This window comes from Balaenoptera acutorostrata, chromosome 20 (assembly GCF_949987535.1).
Source record: "Balaenoptera acutorostrata chromosome 20, mBalAcu1.1, whole genome shotgun sequence".
Lineage (NCBI taxonomy): Eukaryota > Metazoa > Chordata > Mammalia > Artiodactyla > Balaenopteridae > Balaenoptera > Balaenoptera acutorostrata.
The window spans coordinates 40547732-40574495 of NC_080083.1; the positions used below are offsets into that span (position 1 = coordinate 40547732).

Sequence of the window (26764 nt, forward strand, 5' to 3'; positions counted from 1 at the left end):
CACTAGCACCTCTGTCTGGAGCCAGGCTGGGGCTGGCATGCCCAGGAGGCCCTGTCTCTGGGCACAGTGACCTCGGTGGGCATGAGAGGCACTCTCCCCATGGCTGGGCTGTGGCCCAGCCCCACCCACTCAGGCTATGCCAGGGGGTGTTGCCAGGGGCAGCCTGGGCCGGGCCAGGCCGGGCCCTCCTCCATAAAGCCAGCACATCCCAGGAGCAGGCAGAGCCAGGACAGGATGGAGAGGAGACGGGTCACCTCAGCGGCTCGCCGCTCTTATGTCTCCTCCTCAGAGATGGGGATGGGGGGCCGCCGCCTGGGTCCTGGCACCCGCCTGTCCCTGGCTCGAATGCCACCTCCACTCCCGGCCCGGGTGGACTTCTCCTTGGCCGGGGCGCTCAGCTCCGGCTTCAAGGAGACCCGGGCCAGTGAGCGGGCGGAGATGATGGAGCTCAATGACCGCTTCGCCAGCTACATCGAGAAGGTGCGCTTCCTGGAACAGCAGAACAAGGCGCTGGCTGCCGAGCTGAACCAGCTGCGGGCCAAGGAGCCCACCAAGCTTGCCGACGTCTACCAGGCGGAGCTACGCGAGCTGCGGCTGCGGCTTGATCAACTTACCGCCAACAGCGCCCGGCTCGAGGTGGAGAGGGACAATCTGGCGCAGGACCTGGGCACCCTGAGGCAGAAGTGAGGAGGGGGCCGCAGAGGGGCCTCATGAACAGGGAGCACTGAGCCGCACCTCCACCCCGGGAGAGGCAGCACCTGCAGGCCTGCAGGGTCTCGGGCAGGGGCTCTGCCTCCCTGCTCCCCAGTTTCCCACCTCTGGGAGGAGAGGGTGGCCCTTGCTCCCCAAGATGAGGGTGGGCCCGGGAGGAGACCCAGGATCTCAGGGATCTGATTCCCAAAGACCTTCGGGTACTCTCAGCGCCTCCCCGCTGGGGAAAGCTGTGTGGGACAGTCAGGGACCCCCAGCGGGCAGGGTCTCTGCATTTCACTCACTGCAGGGCCTTGTTACTGTGGTCGGGGAGCGCACCTATTCTGAGCCTGGGTCTGTCTAGAGGGGGAACTGGAAGGGAAGATTGGTATGCACCAGGAGGACTGGGCTGGGGCTACAGGAAGAGAGGGAAAGAGCAGGCAGAATACTGGCTTCAGAATACAGGAGACCCTGCCTGTCACCAGCTTATGACCCTAGTCAAGACACTTCAACTTGCACAGCTGTAAAGCGGAGATCTTAATAAAACCCATTTCCAAAGGTCAGAGGAAACCCCAGGGGCATGGTCCTTGCTGAGCTGGCAGGGCATTCGTGTGTGACTTCAAGTGCCAGAGGACGTGTGTGTGTGTGTGTGTGTGTGTGTGTGTGTGTGTGGTGTGTGCAGCAGTGAGTGTACATTGGTGGAAGTGCCTGTGTGAGCGGGAGCAGGTGCAGCAACCCTGATAAGGCACCTTGGTGATGAGTTAAAGCAAAGGCCCTTGTCTGCTCACCCTCCTGGCCAAGTCCTTCTGCCCCTCACTCCTCTTGCCACTCACATTGGTCCTGGGAGGGAGGGGGGGTGGTTCTCTGGCAGCCACCTCCAGGGAGACTAGGGCAGGGGTCCTATAGTCCTCAGAAGAGCCCGGACCCAAGAATGTGTCCCCCTACCCCAGGCTCCAGGATGAAACCAACCTGAGGCTGGAGGCTGAGAACAACCTGGCTGCCTATCGACAGGTCAGGGTGGCAGAGGGGAGGGGCCGGGGAGGGGGAAAGTGTTGATGGCAGCCCACCCAAACACAGCCCCCAAGCCCAGCCCTCCAGAGCAATGTGCTGCTCCCCCCAGCCACAAAAGGAGGGATCAGATAAGACTAGGGAGTGGGGAGGAGGAGTGTGGGGTCAGAGGGGCCCTTTGCTTCCTCCCTACTCCAGGAGGCAGATGAAGCCACCCTGGGCCGTCTGGATCTGGAGAGGAAGACTGAGTCTCTGGAGGAGGAAATCCGGTTCTGGAGGAAGATCCATGAGGAGGTAAGGCCAGGGCAGAGGGAGGAAAGGCCAACACAGAGATTGGAACTGAGGAAAAGAGACAGAGAGACGGAGACTGAGGCAGAGGTATTCAGACAGAGAGAGAAGGAGACAGACTGACAGAGAGAGAAAGAAAATGGGAGAGAGAGAAAAGACAGAGAGAGATACAGAGAGAGACTAAGGGAGACAGAGATAAAGACAGGGCCTTCCCTGGTGGTCCAGTGGTTAGGACTCCGCGCTTCCACTGCAGGGAGCACGGGGTCCATCCCTGGCTGGGGAACTCACATGCCTCGCTGTGCGGCCGGGGTACAAAACGATAGATAAGAGAGCATCCCCAGCCCCCGGTAAAATGCACACAGACACACACTCCACTTACTGAGAATTACAACAGGCCTCATTGCCTCCTGTTTTTCTTCACTACAGCCCAGTGAGATAGGGACCGCCGTTCCAGTGTTATCTCCTTTTCACAGAGGAGGACACTGAAGCCCAGAGATGTTAAAGAACTTGCTAAGGTCACACAGTTAGTCTCTCTGACTCCATTCCCTCTGCCATCTGTCTCCATTTAAATGAGAGCCATACATAAAAACACACACACAAACAAACAAACCACCCCCCCCCCACCATAGCTGAGCTCTGACTTCAGATAATGGATGCAGAATCCACGGCCTCAGGGAACCTGGGAACCCACAGGCACACCCACACCACAGGGACTCAGTCACTCTCCCACGAGAACACAGGCACACTTTCAGTGCTCCTGCCTTCCAGGCTTGGGAGGAGGACACCATGAGACCCCCAAAGTACCCCCTGCCTCCCTTAGCCTGGGCCATGCCATTTCCTTCAACTAGGAATGACCATCTCCCTTAGCCAACTTCTGTGTCCGAGGGGCAGACAGAAGAGGGCATGATGCTGCGGGGAAACCCCAGTTGCAGCCTGGTCCCTGAGCCCTGGCATCCCTTCTCTCACCCTGGCCAGGAGGTGCGGGAGCTCCAGGAGCAGCTAGCTCAGCAGCAGGTCCACGTGGAGATGGATGTGGCCAAGCCCGACCTCACAGCAGCCCTGAGAGAGATCCGTACGCAGTACGAGGCAGTGGCGTCCAGCAACATGCATGAGGCGGAGGAGTGGTACCGCTCCAAGGTAGCCCTGACTTTGGGCCAGCCTGCCTCCTCCAGGCAGCCCTCCTGGCTCCATACAAAAGAACTAGGGAAGGAGGGTGGAGGAAGCTGGGGGAGGATCCTCTCTGAGTGACTGATCTTCACCAGAGACGTGAGGTGACTTGCCCGGGGTTACACAGGCATTATTATTTCCAATAAGTACTTATTAGTACTTATTGCTATTACTATTAGCCAACACTGTTGTGTATTAGGCCCTGTGCTTTGCATGGATTATTTTACCATGAAGTAGGTACTGTTCTTTGATAGATGAGAGAACTAAAGTCCAGAGAGGTTAACCAATTTGCCGAACGTCACACAGCTCCTAAGCAGTAAAGCTGGATTTCTAACCCTAGCTATCTCACTTGGGAGCCTGAATTCTTGATGCCTCTGTATCCTGGGTTATTGAGCATCTACTACATCTCCAGCTCTGCCCAGGATACAGAGACATGTCTGACCAGGGAGATGTTATGTCACCCAATAATGATGTCTACGGAGAACACAGCAGGGCAGAGTTTATATACAATGTGGGGACAGGAAGGATATCATAGAAGGGAGGGCACTGGGACCAGGCAGGACTGGAAGCCTGTGAACATAAAGAAAAGAGGAAAGGGGCATTCAGAGTGCAGGACAGAGCCTGAGTAGAGGCCGAAAAGCACAAAGAGGTAGGGGCCCAGAGATCCTGGGCCAGGGCGTGGAGCTGAGGAGTGTAAGTGGCAGAAGCCAGTGATGGTTCTGAGCAGGGCAAGACGCGATGGAGCCCTGAGGGCTTCACTGCAACAGGGCTATTAGAATCCAGCGCTTGCTCACCAGAATCCCCTGTGTAAGGTGGAAGAGGACAGGGTTCAGTCACGCGGATGGAGCTGCCAGTGCTGGAGATTCTGGATTCCGTGGCAAACACTGTTCATTCCTGCGTTCCCTGACCAGGCATTGTACTAGGTGCTGGAGACGTAGCAGTGTCTTCTGTGTCCCCGGTCCACGGGCCGCAGTCGCTGCGAATAATCCCACCCAGGGCCAATGGCTGGGGTGAGCTGGACAACCACCCTGGGGTCCCGCCCATCTCCCTGATCCTCCAGACATCGTTCCTCCCCACGGGCCCGCACAGCTCCCGCCATAAGCGTCCCCAGCCCTCCGCTCAGCATAAAGCCCTCTCCCCATTTAGTTTGCGGACTTGACGGACGCCGCTGCCCGCAACGCGGAGCTGCTCCGCCAGGCCAAGCACGAGGCCAACGACTACCGGCGCCAGCTGCAGGCCTTAACCTGCGACCTAGAGTCCTTGCGCGGCACGGTGAGCGCGGGCAGGGCCAGAGGCGGGGGGACGGGGTCCACGAGCGGAGGCTGGCGAACCGGAGGAGGGGACCTGCCGCCCTAGGAGGTGCTGGAAAAGGGCCAGGGGCTGGGACCAGGGCTGGGGACGGAGCTCTGGAAAGTTACTCGGGGCGGGGCCTCGAGAAACCAGCCGACTCCACCCACAGAACGAGTCCCTGGAGAGGCAGATGCGGGAGCAGGAGGAGCGCCACGCGCGGGAGGCGGCGAGTTACCAGGAGGCGCTGGCCCGGCTGGAAGAGGAGGGGCAGAGCCTCAAGGACGAGATGGCCCACCACCTGCAGGAGTACCAGGACCTGCTCAACGTTAAACTGGCCCTGGACATCGAGATCGCCACCTACAGGAAGCTGCTGGAGGGCGAGGAGAACCGGTGAGCCCAGCCCAGCAACCCTCCCTGCTTGCCCTTCCCTGGAGCTGCTTTGTTCCCTTCAGGGACTGTCTTATTCAGTCTTGTGTCCAGCCCCCTCCTATCCCAGTGCCCAGCACAGTGCTTGCCTAACACACAGTTGGTATTCAATAAATGTCTGATGAATGAATGAATGGATTCAATTCAGCCCATGTTGATTAGGTCCCAGGGTAAGGACTCGGGTCACCTCCCAAACTAAGAGGCTCACTTCCCACCCTCCCAACAAAAATCGGACTTCTTTTCCCCTGACCAGTATCTTCTGCCTCCTGGGAATTCTCTTCGCCACTCTTCCCTCCCCTCTGCCATCCTCCAAGCACCCACTCTCTTTTGAATAGAGATATTCCCCTCACAACATCCAGGCCCCTTGCCGGCTTTGGCAGCTCCAAGGAGTGTATTTGCTGCTGGGGAAGCTAAAAGATGGGGTCGGCCTTTCCTGGCAGGGAAAAAAGCCTCAAAGCTGTCATGAAATCCCCAGACCAGGACCTGGCCTGGGGATATCCTAGGGCAGCCTGGTCACCCCTCTCTCTCTCTCTGCTGTCTTTCAGCATCACCATTCCTGTGCAGACCTTCTCCAACCTGCAGATCCGAGGTCAGTAGAACAGGGTCTTGTGGGCAGAGTGTTGGATTCCTGCCCCCTCCCCCAGGCCTGTGGGTTGCTGTTCTGGCCTGGGGCCGAGGACCAGGGCAAACGGGCCTGGGGCTCTCCATGGGGACCTTCATGATTCACCGCAGAACTTCTAGCCAGAACACACCATCCCAGAGCATTCGAGGTGGGGCTTACAGCCACTCCTATCCTGCTCTGCCCTTTGTCCCACACCCCCCCATCCCCACACCCCATTCCATTGCAGAACTGGGTGATGATGGTCTCAACCTCTGTCCTGTCTGCAGATCCCTGATTAAGCTCTGCACATCCAAGTGTTTGATGTTTGTGTGTTTTTTTTTTTAACTGCTTGTCACTACAGGGGGCAAAAGCACCAAAGAAGGGGAAGGTCACAAGGTCACAAGACATCTCAAAAGCCTCACAATACAAGTTATACCAATACAGGCTCACCAGATTGTAAATGGAGCCCCGCCGGCTCTCGGTTAGCTGCCTGCCTTATAGACACGGTGCTCTTCTCAGCTTGATAGGGAGAGAGCCTCACCAAGCCCACTTTCCCCATCCTCTTGGGCTCCCTCCTCCCAGGTTTCCTTAAAGGGCCAAGCCTGTGTCATTTTCCCAGCAGCCTCAGCACCCAGCCCAGGACCTGGCACAGGGTAAATGTAGGTTAAAGTAGCAGAGTTGGCCAGTGTTCAAGGTGATAAGTCCTCGGGTGCACAGATGAGATGCTCTGGGGCCTCTGAGCAAACGCCAGCCTCTGCCTCACCTCTTTCCCATCACTGGGAGGGCCCCTAGGGTCTTGCTGGGCCCAGCAGCCAGGCTCTCTGCCTGATTCGTCTGTCCCTGAGGCTCCATTGTTCAGCTCAGTGATGATTCAACCCAGAGGATTATTTCCCCCTGGACTGCTGCTCTTGGAGTGAATAAAGTTTTATGTCCCCTGCTCTTAATTTTAAATATTAGTGAGTGTGACATGTTATATTTTTCTCTCTGAGGGGGGAAAAAAGTAAATTACTTCTTACTTGTATGTGGCCCTCAAATGATTCTTAGCTAAGGAAAAAAATATTCTTCTTTCTTTTGGGCTAGAAATTTAGGAACACTAGCTATGCATGTACAAGGGCTTAGTTCAGCATCAGAAAGGTTAACCAGGCAGACCAGGTAGAGGCAATACTGCCAAATGCCAGACAGAAAAGGGTCACTAGGGCCCAGAGAAGAGGCAGAGAGAAGTAGGAAAGAGGAAGGGGGACAGGAAAGGGACCCACGTGTATTGAGCATTAATATGTGCCCGTCATTTAACAAACATTATTTCAGTTAACTGACTCCTCACTCCCACCTAGAAAAGTAGACAGCAGCATCCCCATTTTGCAGATGAGGACACTGAGGCTGGAAGAGGTAAATTAACTTGCCCACAGTCATGTGGCTGAGCTGGGACTCAAGTTCTGGCCTGCCTGACTTCAAAACCCACGTGCTCCTTCCTTGGCACGACTCTGGGTTGTCAGGAAGCCAGGGGCCAGGTGAGGGCTTGCAGAGGGGCTGAAATGCAGCCAGGCCAGGAGAGCGAGCAGGGCAGCAAGGACTTGCCCAGCACCATAGGGACTTAGGAGGTTGCCAGCACCTTTGGAAGAGCCTATGCCCTCTCTGCCTGATTGGATAGGCTTTTGGACTCATGATTGGGGGTTTCATAGTGAAACCGAGGGTGGGAGAGGATGTCTAGTGCCCTGAGAGCCCACGGAGGCCTCCTCTCCTCATGCCTGCAGAAACCAGCCTGGACACCAATTCCATGTCAGAAGGCCACCTCAAGAGGAACATCGTGGTGAAGACCGTGGAGATGCGGGATGGAGAGGTGAGGAGGGCGGATCCCAGATTCTGGCCCCAGCAGACTCTGGAAGAAAGCTTGACTGGCACATAGAAGGTTGTTGATAATTCACAACAGCTCCTCTGGGAGGCTCTGCAAGAGGGGAAGGAACCCGGATGTAATTCATTTCCCCAGCCCCTCCACTGGCAGTTCTAAGGGGAGCCTGGGTGCCTAGACCACTGGATGGGGTCCTGACTCCAGCTTTCTCCCTATCTCACCCTCAGACTCCGGTGCCCCCATGCCAGGCCTGGGGGAGAGAGAAAGAAAATTAAAGTTAGTAGCTTTCACTCCCAACTTTCAACTTGCAGCTTGGTGAAAGGAACCTGGCAGAAGAATGGGATGGGGGGGATTGGTCATAACCCCCTCCCCATCACACCAGCAACAGTACCAGCTAATCTTACAAGATCAGCTCACCATGTGCCAGGCACGGTGCTAGTTGTTTGCCCACGTTACCTCATCTCCCCCTCTGACTGCTGCATGGGCGTGTTCCGGCTACTATCATAGAAAAGATGACCCAGGAAGGCGGGGGACTTGTCTAGGTCCATAGCCTAGCTGTGGTGGACCTGGAGTCTGTGTGAGCTCCTAACCTAACTGTGGCACTTTCTCTGTCCCCTGCAGGTCATTAAGGAGTCCAAGCAGGAGCACAAGGATGTGATGTGAGGCAGGACCCACCTGGTGGTCCCTGCCCCACAGTATGAGGGGCCTGCAGCAGGAGTCGGGGTAGTTGCCCCTCCTCTGCTAGTTAATTTCCCCAGACTTGAGTTCCCACCCACCCCAGCTGCTCCTCTTCCCCTTCAGTCTCTATGTCAGCTTGCTGCCCTAGGCTCCATCAGCATTAAGCCTGTCAGACAGCACCCACCCAGCACCCAGCAACTCTAACAGGGCACTCACCCCAAAGGGGCAGCCTGGAGGGGCATGGCCAGCAGCTTGGGTTAGAATTGGGAGGGAGGAGAGAAGTTGGGGAGGGCAGGGAGACCTAATAAATCACCCTCCATATCCCGAATCCCTGTTGTCATGGCAACTGTTGCCAGAGCCGGAGGTGTCTGGGGGTATCTGGGAACGGGGCCTTTGAATTTCCTCAGGCTGGTGGAGGAAAACCGCGACGCTGAGACAGGCAGGGGAATCCCCATAGGCAAGGCGGCCTTGGCCAGAGGCTTATTCTTCTAGACTGACTCTGCCCAGTCTGAGGGTGGGTGGGTCTATCCTGCCACCTGGACTAGTCACCGGACAGAATTCCTGGCCTGCCCAGATTGCAGAGGGGCCTCCTGAGTGATGGTTCAAGTGTCTCAGCCCCACTGAGCTGCCACGTGGGCATGCTGTGGGCCCGTGGGGGCTTGATTCTCAGCACTTGGGGGAACTACAGTGTAAGTGGTGAGGGAAGGGGTGCTGGGAGGGAGTAGAAGGGGGCCTGGCCCCGAGCTGTGGGCACAGAGAGGTCAAGCCCAGGAGGACTCCCCCGCCCCCGATACAGGCTGGAGGGGGGGCAGGTAGAGATGGTAGAGGAGGTGGTTGGGATGAGGCCAGACATCAGAGTGGGGGGCTGTGAGTGGGCAGTTACGCTTGGCCTCTGGGTCGTGGGAATCAAGAAAGTGACTCATCCTCTTGAAGATGGTGAAACAGGAAAGAAAGAGGCTGCTGTTCCTGGGGGCAGGGCCCACTTTGTCCCAGCTCTAAAGGCCCTTTCCTGGCTGCGTAACCCCTGTCCACCCAGGCCTGGGAGCCACTGCAGCTGCCGCCTGACCCCAGCAAATACTGCTAGGCAAAGCCTCTGCCGCACGCCCGACCCCCTCCTCCCCACAGTGACCGCTGCTCTTCCCTAAGCCAAGGCCCCTGTTGTCCCCTCGTAGTCAAATACAAAGCGTACCCCCGTGTTTTAGGTAGCGCCCTATTTTATAATTTGGGAACCCGAGGCCCACGCAGAGTGAAGACACTGGTTTGTGTTCCTGCAGCCTAGAGGCAGGACAGCTTGGGGCAGACACTTTCACCCCGAGCACCTGTTCTGCGGTCCACGGGAAGACTGGCGGACACGAGATGATCAGTGCCCACGAGCGGGGCTCAGAGGCCCACTCCAGGGTCCCCATCTCCCTCTAAGGCAGAGGGAGGGAGAAGTAGGAGTCCCTCCCTCTTTCCAAGACTGGTGCCCTTCCCCTACTCCCTCCTGCCACCCACTGCTGCTAACCTTCGGGGCACCACTGCCGCCTTTAGTCACTGACATAAATAAAGACAACTGCTGTGGCTTTCCCCAGAGTGGACTCTCATCTGTTCGGCAGAGGCTGGGGCTGGGGGAAGGGGGCAGGAAGTAGCCTTGGACAAGACACAACTTGCTTCTTATCACTGATCATCTTGGGACCCCCAGCCACCCCCAGCAGTGGCCACATGACAAATCCCATCTCCAGCCCTGCTCTGCCCTGCAGCCCTGGTGCCTGCCCCCCACGGCCTTCGCTTCCCGCCCCTCTTCTCACCCCCAGCCCCCAGCCTGGGTGCAATCTCTCAGGAAAGTGCTGAATTCAGTCTCCAATTTCCTCACCCATTTCCCCTGTTCTAGTCTTTACCTGTATTCCCAAACTCACCATTTCTACCTGCCAGTCCCGGGATGAGGCTGGGAAAGAAGGCAAAGAGGATAAACACTAGGTACCCCGACTCTTTTCTTCCTCCCTCTGCTACCCCCAATTCAAACAGCGCCCACTTAGCAATCCTCGAAGGCAAGAAAATAAAGCACGTCAAACACTGTTCAACACCAGACAGGTGATAAATGTTAGGTTCACTTCTTCCCTCTCTGAGTGTGAAGTCAGAAGACACGTGCACCCTGGCTACTTCCATCTCGCTTCAGTCCCCCATCTCCCACCAGCCTCAGGCCTCCCCACTTCCCAGATTGGGTCCCAAACTCGCTCATGGTAGCAGGGAGCAGGTTATAGCTAACAACTTTGTCCACATGCCCTGCCACACATCCCAGCTCAGGATGCCTATCCAGAGGCATCTGGTACCATTTAACAAACACATTTGAGCTCATCTGGTCTTCAGAGCCGGGGAAGAGAGAGCCTAGGGGGAGAAGTTGGGACAACAGCGGAATAAGTAACAGCAGCAACGACAGAGGTGAATAGTGATGAAGACTGCCGTGATAAGCAGGTAGCCTATCAGGGTGAGCACCAGGGCGGCCCGAATCTCGGGGCTGGAGAACGAGACTGGGTAGCGGCCTCGAGATGTCACGCCCAGTCGGAACCCAGCGATGCGCACGCCCTGCCGCCAGCAGTAGTAGATGCCCCGGTCTTCCAGCTGGGTGAAGCGGATGTGGAGATGGTTGCCGTGGTCGATGAACACCCTCATGGACCAGTTGACGCCCTTTAGGTACTGCGTGCGGTAGAGGTACTGGTGGTCCTTGTCCCAGGCCACGGCATGCTCCGGCCGGGCCCCGGGACAGGAGATGATTAGTCCGTGGCCCAGCCTCTGCTGGTGGAACTGAATGGGCACCTGGGGCAACCAGGGCCGGCTGCCCACTTTGGACACGTAGCTGAAGAGGGCCATCACACCCTCCTGGATCTTCTTCTCCTTCTCGCAGGGCACCAGGCAGCTCCGAAGCAGCAGCTCGGGGGCGTGGTTGCTGGCCTGGGCCCGGAGCTGCCTGGGCACAGCCCGCGAACCACAGGACACCACGTCGGGCAGTGTCTTGCGGTAGCGGGGGGAGAGGTCTGGGCTCTGCAGGTAACACAGGCCGATGCGCCACTGCTCCCCGCGCACCCCGCAGCGGTCGCAGGGGGTCCACTCCCAGAAGGTGGTGAAGACGTGGAGGCTCCCGTGGTACTCATCTGCGAAGGGCTCCTGGCCCTGGTCCTTGAAGGTGGCCACCATCCCCTCACTGCTCTGGATGTCCACGTCGTAGGCGTAAAAGTAGTCCCCCTTGCGGGTGCCGCAGAAATACAAGCCTGAGTCCTCGGGCTGCGCCCGGAAGACCAACAGGCTGAACATACGGATGCTGAAGCGGACCAGCATGTCGCTGCCCACACGCACCTGGGCTGCCTCCGTCAGGACCCGCCCATCAAAGTCCGTGAGCACTTTGGTGTGGCCGCTGCCGAGGTGCTTCTGATAGTACCAGACGACAGCGGACACCTCCTCGGGCTTGCAGTGGCAGGGGAGCTCGAAGCTCATGTCAGCCAGGTAGGCTGCATTGTCAAACATCAGGAAAGCTGGGCAGGGGGTCCTCTGAAAAATGTTCTCCTTCTCCACGATTTCAAAGGCCTGGAGGCTCCCCAACACCCACAGGAGCACAGTGGCCTGGGCCAGGTTCATGCCTGCACAAGGGAAGAGTCAGAGGGGGCGGGGCAAAACCTAGGCACTAAAGGCCTGTGGGGCTTCTAGAAATCACTGCTGGGAGGAGGCACGTATATGAGGAAAGGATTCAGCAGCCGGGAAAAGAAGCAACAATCTGCAGAGGAAGCTGCCACAGACCAAGCAATTTATTCCCAGTGGAAGTACAAGATGCCCTTCTAACATTCCAGACATGATCTTGAGGGAAAACCATTCTAGAACCTGGCCCTTTCTCCCCTTTCTAGAACACTGACACTCACTCAAGAATGGGTCAGGGGAAGCCAGAATGAGAAGCAAGGGCCCACGTACCAGGACAGGGAAATCTCTGCCTCTCTGTTCCAGGCCCTGCCCTGCCTGCCTGGTGGAAAGGTCCTCCCTTTGGTTAATCCAGGAGTTGAAGGAAACCCTCCTACCTGCACATCTGGCCATCTGAAGATGCCTGGGAGGCTGGCCAGGCCTGAGCTGATGGCTTGGGGCTTTCCCAGGCCCAACCTGCACGGGAACTCAGCCCCTGGAGAAAAATACTGCACCTCAAATGAGGTAGCATTTGATCATTTATTGATTAAATGTCCATTCTGTTGGTTTCCAGTTACAAATACTCTTGTTAAGAGCTATGGAGATCAGTATTAATTTATCATGGAAGATTAACAATTTTGCTTTTTACTTTTTTTGAGTGGAGGCTGTAACTGGTGGCACCAGTGTTTGGTTGGGTTCGCATCCATCTCTCAGGGCCATGGGCTAGCAGACTGGCAGACTCTAAGGGTGGGAAGCAAAAGCCTTTCAACTTCTTGGGCCCTTGACCATCCTGTGGATCTACACAGTTCAGAATATGGAGCCCCCAAGAGGCTGGAGGAAAAGGGAAAATTCAGTTACTGCTTTTGTTGTGAAAATTCCAAGACCAGAAGGGAATTAGGTGTGGGCTTCTCACTACAGTCCTGTAGAGCCCTCGAGACAACAAAAAAATGCCTCCAGTGGCCACTGGGGGCCTCTGAAGGTAACTGGTCCCATCAGTCCACGTGATACAGCCTTAGCAGCTCTTGCAGAAGACTCTCCTCCTCCTGGAGCCCACCAGGCTGCTCCCCCAGACCCCGCCCCTCCAGGCTGGGGGTGCCCATGGCCTGCAGCTTCTGAAACAAGGATCTGCAGCTCTCTTTCTCCTCATGGCTCATCAGGCTCAGGTTCAGGGTGAAGCGGCCAGTGCTGGCCAGGCTGCGCAGGATCCCCAGCACCACCCACCGGTCAGCTGGCCTCACGTGATCAGCCAGTGCCATCAGCATCTCCCCTAGAAGTCCAAACCCCACATCCATCTGGAAGAGGCGGCCCAGCTTTGGGCCCCCGAGATGCAGCAGGGCCTCGTAGCGCTCTGGCCCACTCCGCAAGTATCGCCGCCAATCACGGTAGAACTCAGCCGAGGTCTCGGGCTGGAGGAGCGTTTTCTCCTGGATCGCAAATGAAGGAAAGAGAGTACAGAGCTCCTCCAGCTGCTCTGTGACAGTGAGAGTGAGGGGAGCCTGTGGATTTTCATCTGAGCTCTAGTATCACTCTCTGAGCACTGGCAAGGCTGCGGTCCCTGTGGGCCTCATTTTCAGACGAGGGAACAAGGGATGGGATGGGGAGGGAGGGTCCCAAGGAACCCAGGCTGTGATTTGAGACTCTCAGTTGTACCAGGATTTTCCTACTGATGAATGTAGACATAGCCCTGATCTACAAGACTAAGTCAGAGTTTACTCTGGGCAGGGCAGGAGAGGGGGTAATTGGAAACCTCGGGAGGAGAGAAAGGAACTCAAGATGAGTATTAAGGATCTGACAGGCTAGATCTGCTTCCCAACACTGCCAGAGGATCATAGGCTCTATACCATATAACTCGAGGCAGAGCAACCCAAATCTGATCTGGGAATGGGAACCAAGGACTGACTGACAGGGGCCTGCCGAGCCCACCTTTCTGACCTGTTCTGGTTAGTTTTGGCCTCACCACCCGTTGGTTGCTTTTCTTTCTGGGATTGGAGGCAGAAACCTGCCTCTGTTGGCTTTACATGAGAAATAAGGAAAACATATGTGTTATAAGAAAACAGGGTTGGAGGTTTAAGGCAGAGAATCCTGCTGGGCCTCACCTACCGGGGAGATTTCAGTGGTTTCATCCCGGGAGGGCCTTCCCTGAATAGTGTGACAGTTCCAGGGCACAGTCCTCTTTCCTCCTATCTTGTCCTTCTGCTCCAGCGGCTTCAGATGTGATGCAAGGACAATACCCCTACAGGCAAAGGACAGAGATTAGGGGATGGACCTAATGCTGTCTGTAGGTGTGAGGTGGCTGGACTTTGCGTGATACTGGCTGAACCTGTTGGCAGGCCAATATGACAATAATAATAACAACAACAGCAACAATAGCTGACAACTTTTGAGCACTTTCCATGTGCCAGATATTGTGCTCAGAATCTTATGTGCAATAACATTTAACATGACAATGGTTACGCTCTCTTACAGATGAGGAACAGAGGCTCAGATCGGTTAAATAACTTGCACAAGATCACACAGGTAGCAGAAGGTACGGCCAAGATTGAGCCCAGAATTGTCTGACTCCAAGTGCATGCTCTTATCCACTATAGTAAACCATAACAGGAGAGCCTGAGAAAAATGGCAGTAAGCCGACCTGAACTCCTCATAGGAAGCTACCCTCTGTTCCACTGCCCGTAACTTGGCAGCATTTTCCCGTTTGTACTTCTCATCAGCAGTGAGTGCAGCCTGCAGCTCTTTCTCCAAAGCCTTGAAGTCAATGATGTCATTCCTTTTCATGGCCTGTGCCTGGGAAGGCAAAGGGAATGAATGTCAGCAGAGGGTGAATATCAGGGGTGGGGGTTGCATCTGGATTCTTTGCCAGCCCACAAAATGACCCCAAAGCACTCTGGATATCTAGTCACTTATCTTGAGGGGGGGTGTTATAAAAATCTAGTTCTCTATTTTACAGAGGGAAGCTGAGTTGCACAGTGAGGTCTTGCTTAAGATTTGTTGCCACTGAAAATAGTCTTGACTTTCAATTTAGTGCCTTGTCTAAATTTTGCTCTCTGCCTTTGAAAATATTTTTTTAATCGAAGTATAATTGACATACAATGTTATATTAGTTTCAGGTGTACAACATAGTGATTCGACATTTATATACATTACAAGATGATCACCACAATAAGTCTTGTTACCATCTGTCATCATTTAAGGTTATTATAATACTATTGACTATATTCCCTATTCTGTATATTACATTCTCATAACATATATTTTATACCTGGAAGTTTGTGCTTCTTAACCTAGTTCATCCATCCCACCACCCCCTTCCCTTCTGGCAACCACCAGTTTGTTCTGTTTTGTTTGTTCATTTGTGTTTTAGATTCCACACATAAGTGGAATCATACAGTATTTGTCTTTCTCTGTCTGACTTATAATATCCTGTAATACTGTATAATACCTTAGCATAACACCCTCTAGGTCCACCCATGTTGGGTTTTTTTTTTTTCATCCATGTTGTTTTAAACGGCAATTTTTCATTCTTTTTTATTCTGCCTCTAAAAATATTTTAGTATTGGTGCTTTGGCTGAGGAAGCATTTAGATTTCAGAATTCAGTCCCTTCACATTTCCACATGGACTCACTCTATAGCGAGTTGTGATAGAGGCCCTCACACAAAAGCAGAACTATTGTAACCTACTCTTGAGCCCTGGGATAAAATTCCACTCATTGTTAAATGTCTTTAACGAGGAATGATACTTTCCACCCAATCCAGATGCAGTGACTGAGCAGGAAATCAAGTAGAGGTGGCAGAAGAAGGGGCTCAATGATCCCCGTTTCCAAATCCCTCTGTCCAGCCAGGGCTGGAGCACAGATTCCTAGGTTCTTGGGCAACCTCTTTAGCTCTGCCACTGTACTTCTGCAGCCTCCGCATATCTGAGGCTGATTGACCCGTTCTACACAGAGATCACCTATGTGTGTTCTAGTCTTGGCTCTAGCATTTCCTTACTGTGAGACCCCTTTGAACATCAGACTCTTAGTGCACTAAGCTAGATTACGTGGTGAAGTCATCATCAACAGCCTTAGGGCAGGGAAGCTTGACGTCTACAACCAACCCCGTGCCCTCCCCCTCCACCCCAACATGGGTAAGCTTGAAGACCAAGAAGGAGGCTGGGTTGGCCAGGAACTGAACTCAGGTGTCCTGGCTCCTGTCTAGTTCTGAGCCCTTGCCAGTCACTGAATAAATAGAACATCTAATCCTCCTGCCCCCTGACCTTCACCCCAGCAGCCAGGGCCCTGGTTTCCTTTCTTTGGGGATCCCCAGTTACCGCCAGACCAAGTCAGCTCAGCGTAGACCACGCCCAGCAGCTGTGGTTGCCCAGCAACTGCTCCAACAGCCTGCCCACGTGACCGCCCCGAAGGCCCCCCCCCCCGTCAGGGTGGCCCCGAGGCGCCTGACCAGATTCTCGCCTCCTCGGGCCTTGCTTTCTTCGGAGCAGCCCACGCCTTGGTTTGGGGACCCACAACTCCGCCTCGCAGGTTCCTGTGTCCGCGGCCGGCATTCTTCCGAGCTGGTCCACAGGCAAAGGGCTGTCCTCCGGGGCAGAAACGCGACCGCGGCGTCTGCGGGGTCCTTCCGAACAGCGGGCGCAGGCGGTGCGGCGGCGTGGGACGGAAGCGCGGTCTCCGGCGGCTGACTCGGAGTTTTTGGCTGAGCAGCGGGAGGTGAGCTGACGCGGGTCCACGGCATGGGGAGGTTGCTCTTGTGGGATGGGAAATTAAATAATGTCAGATGTGGAGGAAACGTTATATGCTATCTTCTCCTTTCACTTTACAGATGGGTTAATTGAGGCGGGAAAGGGAATGAAAGCCCTCCCACCCCGCCCCCCCACACACCGATTCCGGGGTTCCCTCCTGTCGTACATCTTTTTTTTTTTTTTTTTTAAGCTGTAGAATTTAAATGGCTACCTTTTTCATTTAAAGTTACCTTTTTTTTTTTTTAAACGTTGGTTTTTTGTTTTTTGTTTTTTTTTAAGCTGTGTTGGGTCTTCGTTTCTGTGCGAGGGCTTTCTCTAGTTGCGGCAAGCGGGGGCCACTCTTCATCGCGGTGCGCGGGCCTCTCACTGTCGCGGCCTCTCTTGTTGCGGAGCACAGGCTCCAGACGCGCAGGCTCAGTAGTTGTGGCTCACGGGCCTAGTTGCTCCGCGGCATGTGGGATCTTCCCAGACCACGGCTCGAACCCGTGTTCCCTGCATTGGCAGGCAAATTCTCAACCACTGCGCCACCAGGGGAGCCCCTGTCGTCCCCCTTTATAAACCCTTTCCCGGGGCAGGGGTCGTTCTTGCACTGTCCATGCACCTGTCTCACTCCCTCTTCCAACTGTGCCGCCTTCACCCTTTCTCTACCAAGCTCCCTCCGTCCTTACTCTGTATTCCTTGGAGAGCCTGCGTTGTGGCGGGAAGCTGCGGTGAAGTTTGGTACCGAAGTTCACTAATTTGTGCAACTGTGGGCAAGTCACCTATCTTCTCTGTGCCTTGTTGGAGTCACTCATTTAGTCATTCAGCAAATACTGATTGAGGTTCTGTTTTGTGCCAGGCACCGTTCTAAGTGAAAAAAAAACAGTCGTTGCTTAAACTGTAGTTGGAGAGATGACAGTAAATACACGAATAGATACGTGTCAGCTAATGATAAATGTTAATAAAAATAATAAAACAATGAAAGTGGGGGTTGGAGAATGTGTATGGGTGGAGCTTTTTTTAGAGTGACAAGGGGACATTTTATATAGTAGAGACCTGGGTGAGATGAAGGAACAAGGTATACATGCCCAAGGGGAGAGCATTTTGGAAGAGAATAGTAAGTGCAGTGGCCCTGAAGCAGAAATGAGGTGGGTTGTTCCATGAACAGCCTTCTGTAAAAATTTCTGCAGTCATTTCATGGGTGTCTTGGGAGAATGAAATGTGCACAGATGTGGTATCTCTTTGGTAGTAAAAAGAATCTCTATGCATATGAAAGTTTCCGTAATAATTTACATTTAATTATTAGTGCTTGGAGCTCTTAATTCTCTATTTTATCCACAGTCAGCACTCAACAAGGGCATTGAGGGAGGTGGAAGGATTAGCCTCATGAAAGAAGTATCAGTATTTCAAAATTAAACATTCTGTGCAGTTAACATTTATCCACTTCCTACTTACATGAAACGCTGTCTTGGTCATTGGCAGGTGGGCACAAGGAACACAGGGTTCCTGTATTTAAGAATGGCCAAAAAATAATGCTAGCTAACATTTATTGAGCCTGGAACTGTAATAAATTCTTTACACAGCCTATTTTGCTTAATTCTCATAACCCTTTATGCAATGGGGATTAATCACTTTATTTTCCAATTAAAGAAACAAGCTCGGAGAGGTGAAATAACCTGAAATGACATAGTTATTAAGTGACAAAGTTTGGATTCAAATCTAGGTCTCCCAACTCCAGAGCCCTGACCGTTAACCCACACTCTGGTCTGTTGCCTATTACTGTAAGCTATAGAGATGTTGGTGAGGGTGATTAGTACAGTTAACTACCATTCATGACAGAATTAAATGCTGATAAAGACACAAAAGGCTACAGCAGTATAGGAGAGTGAGGAATTGAGGCTATAGGAAGGCTTGAAGGAGGTGGTATTTGACCTGTTACTTTGAATAGAATTTCAATAATTGAAGTGGAGACAACCCACAAAATACTTATTAATTACAAAGAGAAAGCAAGTAACTTTACAATGGAAAGGCCTGGTAGGCACCACCATAATCAAGTGGTGAAGTTAACATCGCCACTGATGGGACAAATTAAAATCATATGCCACTTGTTAGAAGATGCACTGAAAAGAGCACAGCATCACTTCTGTGATATTCTTGCCAGAAAATGCATAACCTGAATCTAATAATGAGGAAACATTGGCAAACTTAAAGGACATTCTACGAACTCACTAGCCTATAATCTTCAAAAGTGTCAAGTCATAGAAGTCAAAGGAAAGACCAAGGAACTGTTCCAGATTGAAAGAGACTAAAGACATGACAGCTAAATGCAAACATGGAATCCTGGATTGGCTCCTTTGCTGTGCAGGAGATTATTGGAACAGTCTGTGAAACTTGAATGGGGGCCTGTGGATTAGGTGGTAGTAATATGTCAGTGTTTTCTCATTCTGATGGTTGTATTGTGGTTATGTAGGAGAATGTCCTTGTTTGTAGGAATCACATGCACTAAAAGCAGGGGTTGGCAAACTTTGTCTGTCAAGGGCTAGATAGTAAATATTTTAGGCTTTGTGGGCCATATGATCTCAGTGGCAGCTACTCTGCTCCGCTGTTACAGTGTGAAAGCAGCCACAGACAATATAAAAGAATGAGCATGGGGCTTCCTGGTGGTGCAGTGGTTGAGAATCTGCCTGCCAATGCAGGGGACACGGGTTCGAGCCCTGGTCTGGGAAGATCCCACATGCTGCGGAGCGACTGGGCCCGTGAGCCACAATTACTGAGCCTGCGCGTCTGGAGCCTGTGCTCCGCAACAAGAGAGGCCGCAATAGTGAGAGGCCCGCACACCGCGATGAAGAGTGGCCCCCGCTCGCCGCAACTAGAGAAAGCCCTCGCACAGAAACGAAGACCCAACACAGCCAAAAATAAATAAATAAATAACTTAAAAAAAAAAAAAAGGAATGAGCATGGCTGTGTTCCAATAAAGCTGTTTTTATAGACGCTGAAATTTGAATTTCATATAATTAATTTTCATGTGTCATGAAATATTATTCTTTTGATTTTTTTCAACTATTTAAAAACAATAAAAAACATCTTACCTTCAGGGCTATATGAAAACAGTTGGCAGGCCAGATTTGGCCACAGGCTATAGTTTACCAACTGCTGCATTAAAGTATGAGGAGGCGATGAGACATTGTGTCAGCAACTTATTTGCAAATAATTTAGGAGAAAGAAAGTTATGTGTACTATTTTTGCAACTTTCTGGTATTTAATTATTTTAAAATTAAAATTTGTTTAGTATTAGAAAAAAAAAGTGGGTAAAGTATATGTAAACAGAAACAGGAGTGGAACAGACAGGAGGGGAAGGTACAGGGCTTTGGAGGAGCAGTGAGTAGGTTGATGTAACTGGAGAGGAGATTGTGTGAGGGATATGGTCAACCACAGGCTAGGGTGGAGGCCTTGATTACCTTGCCAGCATCTAACTCTTCTCTTCTTGAATTTTAGCATCATGGATACTGACTTGTATGATGAGTTTGGGAATTATATTGGACCAGAGCTTGATTCTGATGAAGATGATGATGAATTGGGCAGAGAGACCAAAGATCTTGATGAGGTAAAACAAATACATACTTTTTTCATCTCTCCTTTTTAAGAAAGCAATAAAGTAGTAACCATAAATTAGTGAGTCTGTTTCTGTGAGTGTCTTTCTGTTTTGTATATAGATTCATGTGTGTTGTGTTTTAGATTCCACATATAAGTGATATCATATAATATTTGTCTTTCTCTGTCTGGCTTCACTTAGTATGATATTCTCTAGGTCCATCAACGTTGCTGCAAATGGCAATATTTCATTCTTTTTTATGGCTGAGTAATATTCCACTGTATACATGTACCACGTCTTCTTAAATCAGTCATCTGTTGATGGGCACTTGGGTTGTTTCCATGTCTTGGCTGTTGTAAATAGTGCTGCTATGAACCTGGGGGTGCATATGTCTTTTTTTTTTTTTAATTTATTTATTTATTTATTTATTTATGGCTGTGTTGGGTCTTTGCTTCTGTGCGAGGGCCCTCTCCAGCTGGGGCAAGCTGGGGCCACTCTTCATCGCGGTGCGCGGGCTTCTCACTATCGCGGCCTCTCGGGCTGCGGAGCACAGGCTCCAGACGCGCAGGCTCAGTAATTCTGGCTCACGGGCCCAGCCGTTCCACGGCATGTGGGATCTTCCCAGACCAGGGCTCGAACCCGTGTCCCCTGCATTGGCAGGCGGACTCTCAACCACTGCGCCACCAGGGAAGCCCCCATATGTCTTTTTTTTTTTTCTTTAAATTTATATTTTTGGCTGTGTTGGGTCTTCGTTTCTGTGCGAAGGCTTTCTCTAGTTGTGGCAAGCAGGGGCCACTCTTCTTCACGGTGCGCGGGCCTCTCACTGTCGCGGCCTCTCTTGTTGAGGAGCACAGGCTCCGGACGCTCAGGCTCAGTAGTTGTGGCTCACGGGCCTAGTTGCTCCGCAGCATGTGGGATCTTCCCAGACCAGGGCTCGAACCCGTGTCCCCTGCATTGGCAGGCAGATTCTCAACCACTGCGCCACCAGGGAAGCCCCCATATGTCTTTTTGAACTAGTGTTTTTGATTTTTCCATCATCCCTTCTCATTTACTCAAGATGTTCACCCCAGCAATTCTCCCCTCTCTCCCATGTCATTAGTTTTCCCTCTCTACCAGATCATCCCCATCAGCATACAGATATGCTGTTGTTTCATCATAAAATCCTTTCATGACCCTATAGCCCCCTTCCGTTACCTCCCATTTCCCTGTTTGCCAATGCGGCACATCACAAAAGAGTTGTTACTTGCTGTCTCCAAATCCTCTCCTCCCATTTTCTCTGAAACCAAGTTTTGTTGTTTTGCCTCTCCCATTCCACACAGACTGCTCTTGTCAGGGTCATCAGTGACCTCTGCCCCAGACCCGGTGCTCATCCTGCTTGACCTGTCTGCAGCATCTGACCCAGCTGATCCCTCCCTCCTTAAAATACTCTCTTCCCTTGGCTTCCAGGGAATCCCCTGGTTTTCCTTCTCTTCTCTGGCCGGTCCTTCTCAGTCTTTGCCGCTGGTTCCTCCTCATCTCCCTGACCTCTTAACTGTCAATGGGCCCCAAGGCTCCATTCCTAATACCTGTTCTCTATCTGCACTCACTCCCCTGGTCATCTTATCCAGTATGTCAAATCCCTTCTATTCCCTGAGGACTCTCAAATTTATATCTCCAACCTGCACCTTTCTCTTGAACCTCAGGTTTGTATGTCTAGCTTTCTACTTGACATCTCTACTTGATATCTAATATGGCATCTCAAACTTAGCATATCTAAGGCCTAAACACAGAGCTTCTCCATCCCCTGTCCCCTGCTTCTGCCTCCAACCTCCTCTTACAGTCTTCCTCATCTAGTAAAGACAGGGCCATTCCCCGGTTGCTCAGGTCAAAAACCTTGCCTCTTTTTTTTCACTCCTACTCTGAATTCACTAGAATACATTTTTTACTCTATTTTTAAAATATATGCAGAATCCAACCTCTCCTTCCACCTTCACAGCTACTCCTCTGGGCATAAGCCACAATCACTGCCATCTCTCTCCTGTATCACTGCAGTAGCCTTCCAACTAATCTCTCTCCTTTTAGTATATCTCAGTATGGGGACCAGAGTGAGCCTTTTAAAACAAAAGCCTGATCGTATTACTCCTCTGCTCAGAACTGCTAGAACAGGACTTCTCAGCCTCGGTACCATTGACGTTTGGGGCCAGATAATTCTTTGTTGCAGGGGCTGTCCTGCGCTTTATAGGATGTTTAGCAGCATCCCTGGCTTCTACCCACTAGGTCCCCCACACACATACCCAGCTGTGACAACCAGGAACGTCTTCAGACATTGCCAAATGTTCCCTGGGAGACAGAATTGTCTTTGGCTGAGAAGCACTGCCATAGAGTAAAGTTAGATTACTTAGAATGATCCAGAAGATCCTACATGATCACCTCCTATGTGATCTCAGCTTATACTGTTCTCCCCATTATTTACTGAACTGGCTTCCTTGCTAATCCTCAAAGTTGCCGGCATACCCTTGACTCAGAGCCTTTGCGTTTGCTGTTTCAGCCAACTAGAATGCTCTTCCCCACTTACTTGTAGAACTTACTCTCTCTTCCCTCAGATTTTTGCTCAAATGTCATCACCTCTCTTTTTTGCATTGCTATATTACCAATACCTAGAACAGTGCCTGGCACATAGTAAGTGCTCAGTAGATATTTGTTGAGCGAATGAATTAACCAGGGTGTTTTGGAACATAAAGGGTTATGTAGTAGCCACTTTTAATCATTTGAAAGACTTTTTAGGAGAAGAGGGCATACATAGCTTTGTTCAGCGTTGCTTGTGACTGTGGGTTTTAATTTATAAGGAGGTGAGTTCGCAGTCATTTACGAAGACTCACTTTCCAACAGGGAACTGGGCTGTCTTGTGAGTGAGTACTGTTGTTATTGGAAGTACTCAACAGGGACAGGAATACGTAGAGAGAGTTCATTCATTTAACATGGTCTGCTATGTGCCAGGCACCATGCTGTGTACCGAGGACACAGAGATGAATAGTGCTCAAAGAACTCCCGTCCTATGGGATTCCTAATGTGTGAGGCATGGGGCAATATCCAGAAAAGTGCCTCCAATCTTGATCCATTTGTGACCAATGGCCTGCATTTAAGAAAGGGTCCATTTGAATCAGGAGAGCTGTCCATACCCACGGCTTACAGTCTTCTCTTTGTGAAGGATCACGCAAGAGTAGAACCTGCCCCACTGACTGTAGCACAGAACTCAAAATAAGAAGCTGTCAGGCATGTGAAGTCATTGCTCTTAACTCGTGTAGTGTAGTGAGTCATTGAGCAGGAAAAGTGCATGCCTCTTCCAACCTCCTTCCGTCTCTTGCTTTTAGGTCGATGATGATGACGACGACGACGAGCTAGGAGATCATGATGAAGACCACCCTGGGATGGAGGTGGTGCTGCATGAGGACAAGAAGTACTACCCCACAGCTGAGGAGGTGTACGGTCCTGAAGTGGAGACCATAGTTCAGGAGGAGGACACCCAGCCTCTCACAGGTGAGTCTGGAGGCACTGGGCTGTGAGAGGTGAAATCGAAGCTAGAAAACTTCATTTCATAGCCATCAGCAGTCTTGAAAGTTCAGTGAATGAACTGACTAGTTTTTCTTTCAGGTGGTATTTCTGGATTGAGATTCAATTAACCCTGTTTTGATATTCAACAAAACAGCTTGTTAGCAAGCAAATAAGTGTTACTTCTTTCTTTATCTAATATTTGTTTGGGTTCTTGAAGACTGTTTTTAAGTTCTCCCTCTGGTCTGATATGTTTTTCCATCCAAATAATACCAGTTTCTTTAACTAGTCCTCACAATGCTTATTTTCCACTTCCTTAATAATTTTCATTGATCTTCTGGGAAGTAGTTGCATTTTATAAATGCAAGGAGAGATTTTGAACTGACATTGATCTCATCCTATATCCAGTCCCTCTCCCTTCCTCCCACAAAATGAAGTCCAGACACCTCAGTCCACAATTCAAGATCCTTCAGTGTCTCATGCCAGACAGCGTTCCCAGAACTTTCTCAACCTGAGTGGTCCTCGAGAATAACATAAATTGATGTCATATATCATCCATTCTGAAAGCTCAGTCTAATGGAATAGGGCTCTGTATTTTTATGCTTTATGCCTACCTACACATTACTACTTTTTTTTCCCTCCTAGAACCCATTATTAAACCGGTGAAAACCAAGAAGTTCACTCTGATGGAGCAGACATTACCTGTCACGGTATATGAAATGGAGTAAGTTATAAGGTCTTGCAGCCTCTCTGCACGAATATTGTAGGTTCAGTTTTTTCATGGAGGTAGGAGGTGGTTTGTGGTTAAAGTAACCAGTGAATTTTTGGGGTGGTGGTGGTGAGAGCAGTGGCATCTGTTTGTGCCTGAGTCATTTTGCTGACTTCTCTCTATGACCAGGTTCAGCTCTGTCGCTGCCTGCTGCCAGATCTAGTCTGACAGATTTCAACTTTATTTAAGTATTTATTTATTTTGGTAGGTAAAAGGACATATCCCTGAGCCCTTTATTATGTATTTATTTATTTAATTTTTAAAAATTGAGGTATAGTTGATTTGCAATGTTGTGTTAGTTTCTACTGTACAGCACAGTTATTCAGATTCTTTTCCCTTATATGTTATTACAAAATATTGAGTATAGTTCCCTGTGCTATACAGTAGGTCCTTGTTGGTTATCTGTTTTATATATAGTAGTGTGTATATGTTAATCTCCAACTCCTAATTTATCGCTCCCCTCCCCTCCCCTTTCCTCTTTGGTAACCGTCAGTTTGTTTTCTATGTCTGTGGGCCTATTTCTGTTTTGTAAATAAGCTCATTTGTATCTTTTTTTTTTTTCTTTTAGATTCCACATATAAGTGATATCGTATGATATTTGTCTTTCTCTGTCTGGCTTACTTCACTTAGGATAATAATCTCTAGGTCCATCCATGGTGCTGTGGCAGTGAATTATTGTGAAAGCAAAAATCTCTTCCTACAATTTGCCAAAATTTTCCTTCAGCTTATATCGTTGCTGAGATATTTAGGCTCAATCTTAACTTTCTTCTTGGCTCTCATCTGGATCTCAGCCATTTTCTCTTCCAAACCTTTAGTTTGGTATTAGAAGCCAGCCTTTGAGACAGAACTGGGGATTATAATTGTCAGTGTTGGGGCCACCAGAGCCTGTTTTGACTCGGTATGGTTGCTAAGTGTTTTGGGAACATAACAACTCTTTATTTTGAAAAGGAGGCGCAGGTAGGTAGATATGTGTAGAATAGTTTAGACTCTTCACATTGCAAACTGTTTTTGAAAATATTTTTATTGATGAAATGCACTTATAAGGCCCTCATATATTGAGGTGCTTGTGACCCATTATTAGATAATGAAACTTTTTTTTTTAAAACATGTTGACATCTTGTATGTCCGAAGGAGTAAGGTCCCTTCTGAAATGGTCAGCTCACCTGCCATCATTCACACTTTTTTTTTTTTTTTTAATATTTATTTATTTGGTTGCATTGGGTCTTAGTTGCAGCGCATGGGCTCCTTAGTTGCGGCAGGCGGGCTCCTTAGTTGTGGCATGTGAATCTCATGTGGGATCTAGTTCCCTGAGCAGGGATCAAACCCGGGCCCCTTGCATTGGGAGTGCGTAGTCTTAACCACTGCGCCACCAGGAAGTCCCCCATTCACACATTTTTGAAACAACCTTTCAGTTTTCTTCAGAACTTGCATCATATTCTTTTGTGTTCTCAGTGGTGATTTTTAAAAAAATCTCCAATCTTTGAAAGCAGGCTGGATTTTTAAAATTTATTTATTTATTTATTTTTAACACTTTATACTGTATTTATTTTATGTATGTATGTATGTATGTGTGTATGTATGGCTGTGTTGGGTCTTCGTTTCTGTACGAGGGCTTCCTCTAGTTGTGGCAAGCGGGGGCCACTCTTCATCGCGGTGCGCGGGCCTCTCACTATCACGGCCTCTCTTGTTGCGGAGCACAGGCTCCAGACGCGCAGGCTCAGTAATTGTGACTCACGGGCCCAGCTGCTCCGTGGCATGTGGGATCTTCCCAGACCAGGGTTCGAACCCGTGTCCCCTGCATTGGCAGGCAGATTCTCAACCACTGCGCCACCAGGGAAGCCCCAGGCTGGATTTTTCAAAGAGCCAAAAGTCACCTGAAGGCTATTTACCGTAAGTAATGCGGATGATAAGCAAGAAAGGCAGGGTTGGTTTTGATCAGGATGGAACTCCTCTGCTCATCATTAATGAGATGAGGTTTTCTTGAAAGCCTTGTTAACCAGCTGTAACGGCAGTTTCAGAAGCAAAGCTCCCTAAGTGATTTGAAGTCCCCTTGGCATCAGTGGTATAAATGTGTAACATCTAGCCTGAATGTTTTGAACTGAACAGTACTCATGTATGTGTGTGCTGGTATTTGGTTTTTTCTTCTTGCTTGCTTTTCAAATTTCATTATTTTACTGTTGAAATCTCCATGACATTTCACAGGTCGTGTCTCCTCATGAATAAGTACGTTCCGTTCCCAAAGCCAGAACTGTGTAGAGGTAGAAACTCACTTCTGCCTCTGACAATTCTCCAGTTGGTCTGAAAGTTGTTCCTGGCCGAAAATACCTAAAACACCTTTGTAGCACTCCCCCATTTGAAAACTTTTGGCAAAGTCCCTTTTGCTCTTTTCCTTTCTCCTTTCAGTTTCTTGGCAGATCTGATGGATAATTCGGAGCTCATCAGAAATGTGACCCTTTGTGGTCATCTCCACCATGGCAAGGTGAGAGAGCTTTCGGCTACTTGCAACAGGGTTGCTCTTCATTTTT

The 26764-nt window shown here is 50.6% G+C and overlaps 4 protein-coding genes across 9 annotated transcripts in view; 2 read left to right on the forward strand and 2 right to left on the reverse strand.

Annotated features, from left to right (window-relative positions):
* Positions 1-212: 212 nt before the first annotated feature.
* On the forward strand, positions 213-9566 carry GFAP (glial fibrillary acidic protein). Of its 2 annotated transcripts, XM_007180174.3 has the most exons (10): positions 213-683; positions 1641-1701; positions 1897-1992; positions 2962-3123; positions 4300-4425; positions 4613-4833; positions 5415-5458; positions 5832-5951; positions 7222-7307; positions 7938-9566. In XM_007180174.3, exons 1-10 carry the CDS (start codon positions 235-237, stop codon positions 7977-7979), a joined length of 1407 nt encoding a protein of 468 aa, XP_007180236.2. In that variant the 5' UTR covers positions 213-234; the 3' UTR covers positions 7980-9566. The 2 variants fall into 2 exon arrangements, with proteins under 2 accessions (XP_007180236.2, XP_007180237.2); XM_007180175.2 differs by lacking the exon at positions 5832-5951 and having other exon boundaries at positions 214-683.
* A 792-nt stretch (positions 9567-10358) lies between these two features.
* On the reverse strand, positions 10359-11603 carry FAM187A (family with sequence similarity 187 member A). Its single transcript, XM_007180254.2, has one exon. It carries the CDS (start codon positions 11601-11603, stop codon positions 10359-10361), a length of 1245 nt encoding a protein of 414 aa, XP_007180316.1.
* A 164-nt stretch (positions 11604-11767) lies between these two features.
* CCDC103 (coiled-coil domain containing 103) lies at positions 11768-17002 on the reverse strand. 5 transcript variants are annotated; one of them, XM_057535692.1, is made up of 5 exons: positions 16602-17002; positions 16074-16376; positions 14269-14420; positions 13737-13869; positions 11768-13060 (listed from the first exon to the last, which is right to left on the reverse strand). In XM_057535692.1, exons 2-5 carry the CDS (start codon positions 16362-16364, stop codon positions 12629-12631), a joined length of 1008 nt encoding a protein of 335 aa, XP_057391675.1. In that variant the 5' UTR covers positions 16365-16376; positions 16602-17002; the 3' UTR covers positions 11768-12628. The 5 variants fall into 5 exon arrangements, with proteins under 5 accessions (XP_057391675.1, XP_007180239.2, XP_007180238.2 ...); XM_057535694.1 differs by having other exon boundaries at positions 12883-13060; positions 13733-13869; XM_007180177.3 differs by lacking the exons at positions 16074-16376; positions 16602-17002 and adding an exon at positions 15943-15997.
* EFTUD2 (elongation factor Tu GTP binding domain containing 2) overlaps positions 16207-26764 on the forward strand; it is a 34667-nt gene continuing 24109 nt past the window's right edge. The window contains exons 1-5 of the mRNA XM_007180178.3: positions 16207-16339; positions 19846-19954; positions 23293-23458; positions 24116-24194; positions 26643-26718. Of these exons, the coding sequence (XP_007180240.1) occupies positions 19850-19954; positions 23293-23458; positions 24116-24194; positions 26643-26718 (426 nt within the window). The 5' untranslated portion in view covers positions 16207-16339; positions 19846-19849. The remainder of the gene's footprint in view (positions 16340-19845; positions 19955-23292; positions 23459-24115; positions 24195-26642; positions 26719-26764) is intronic.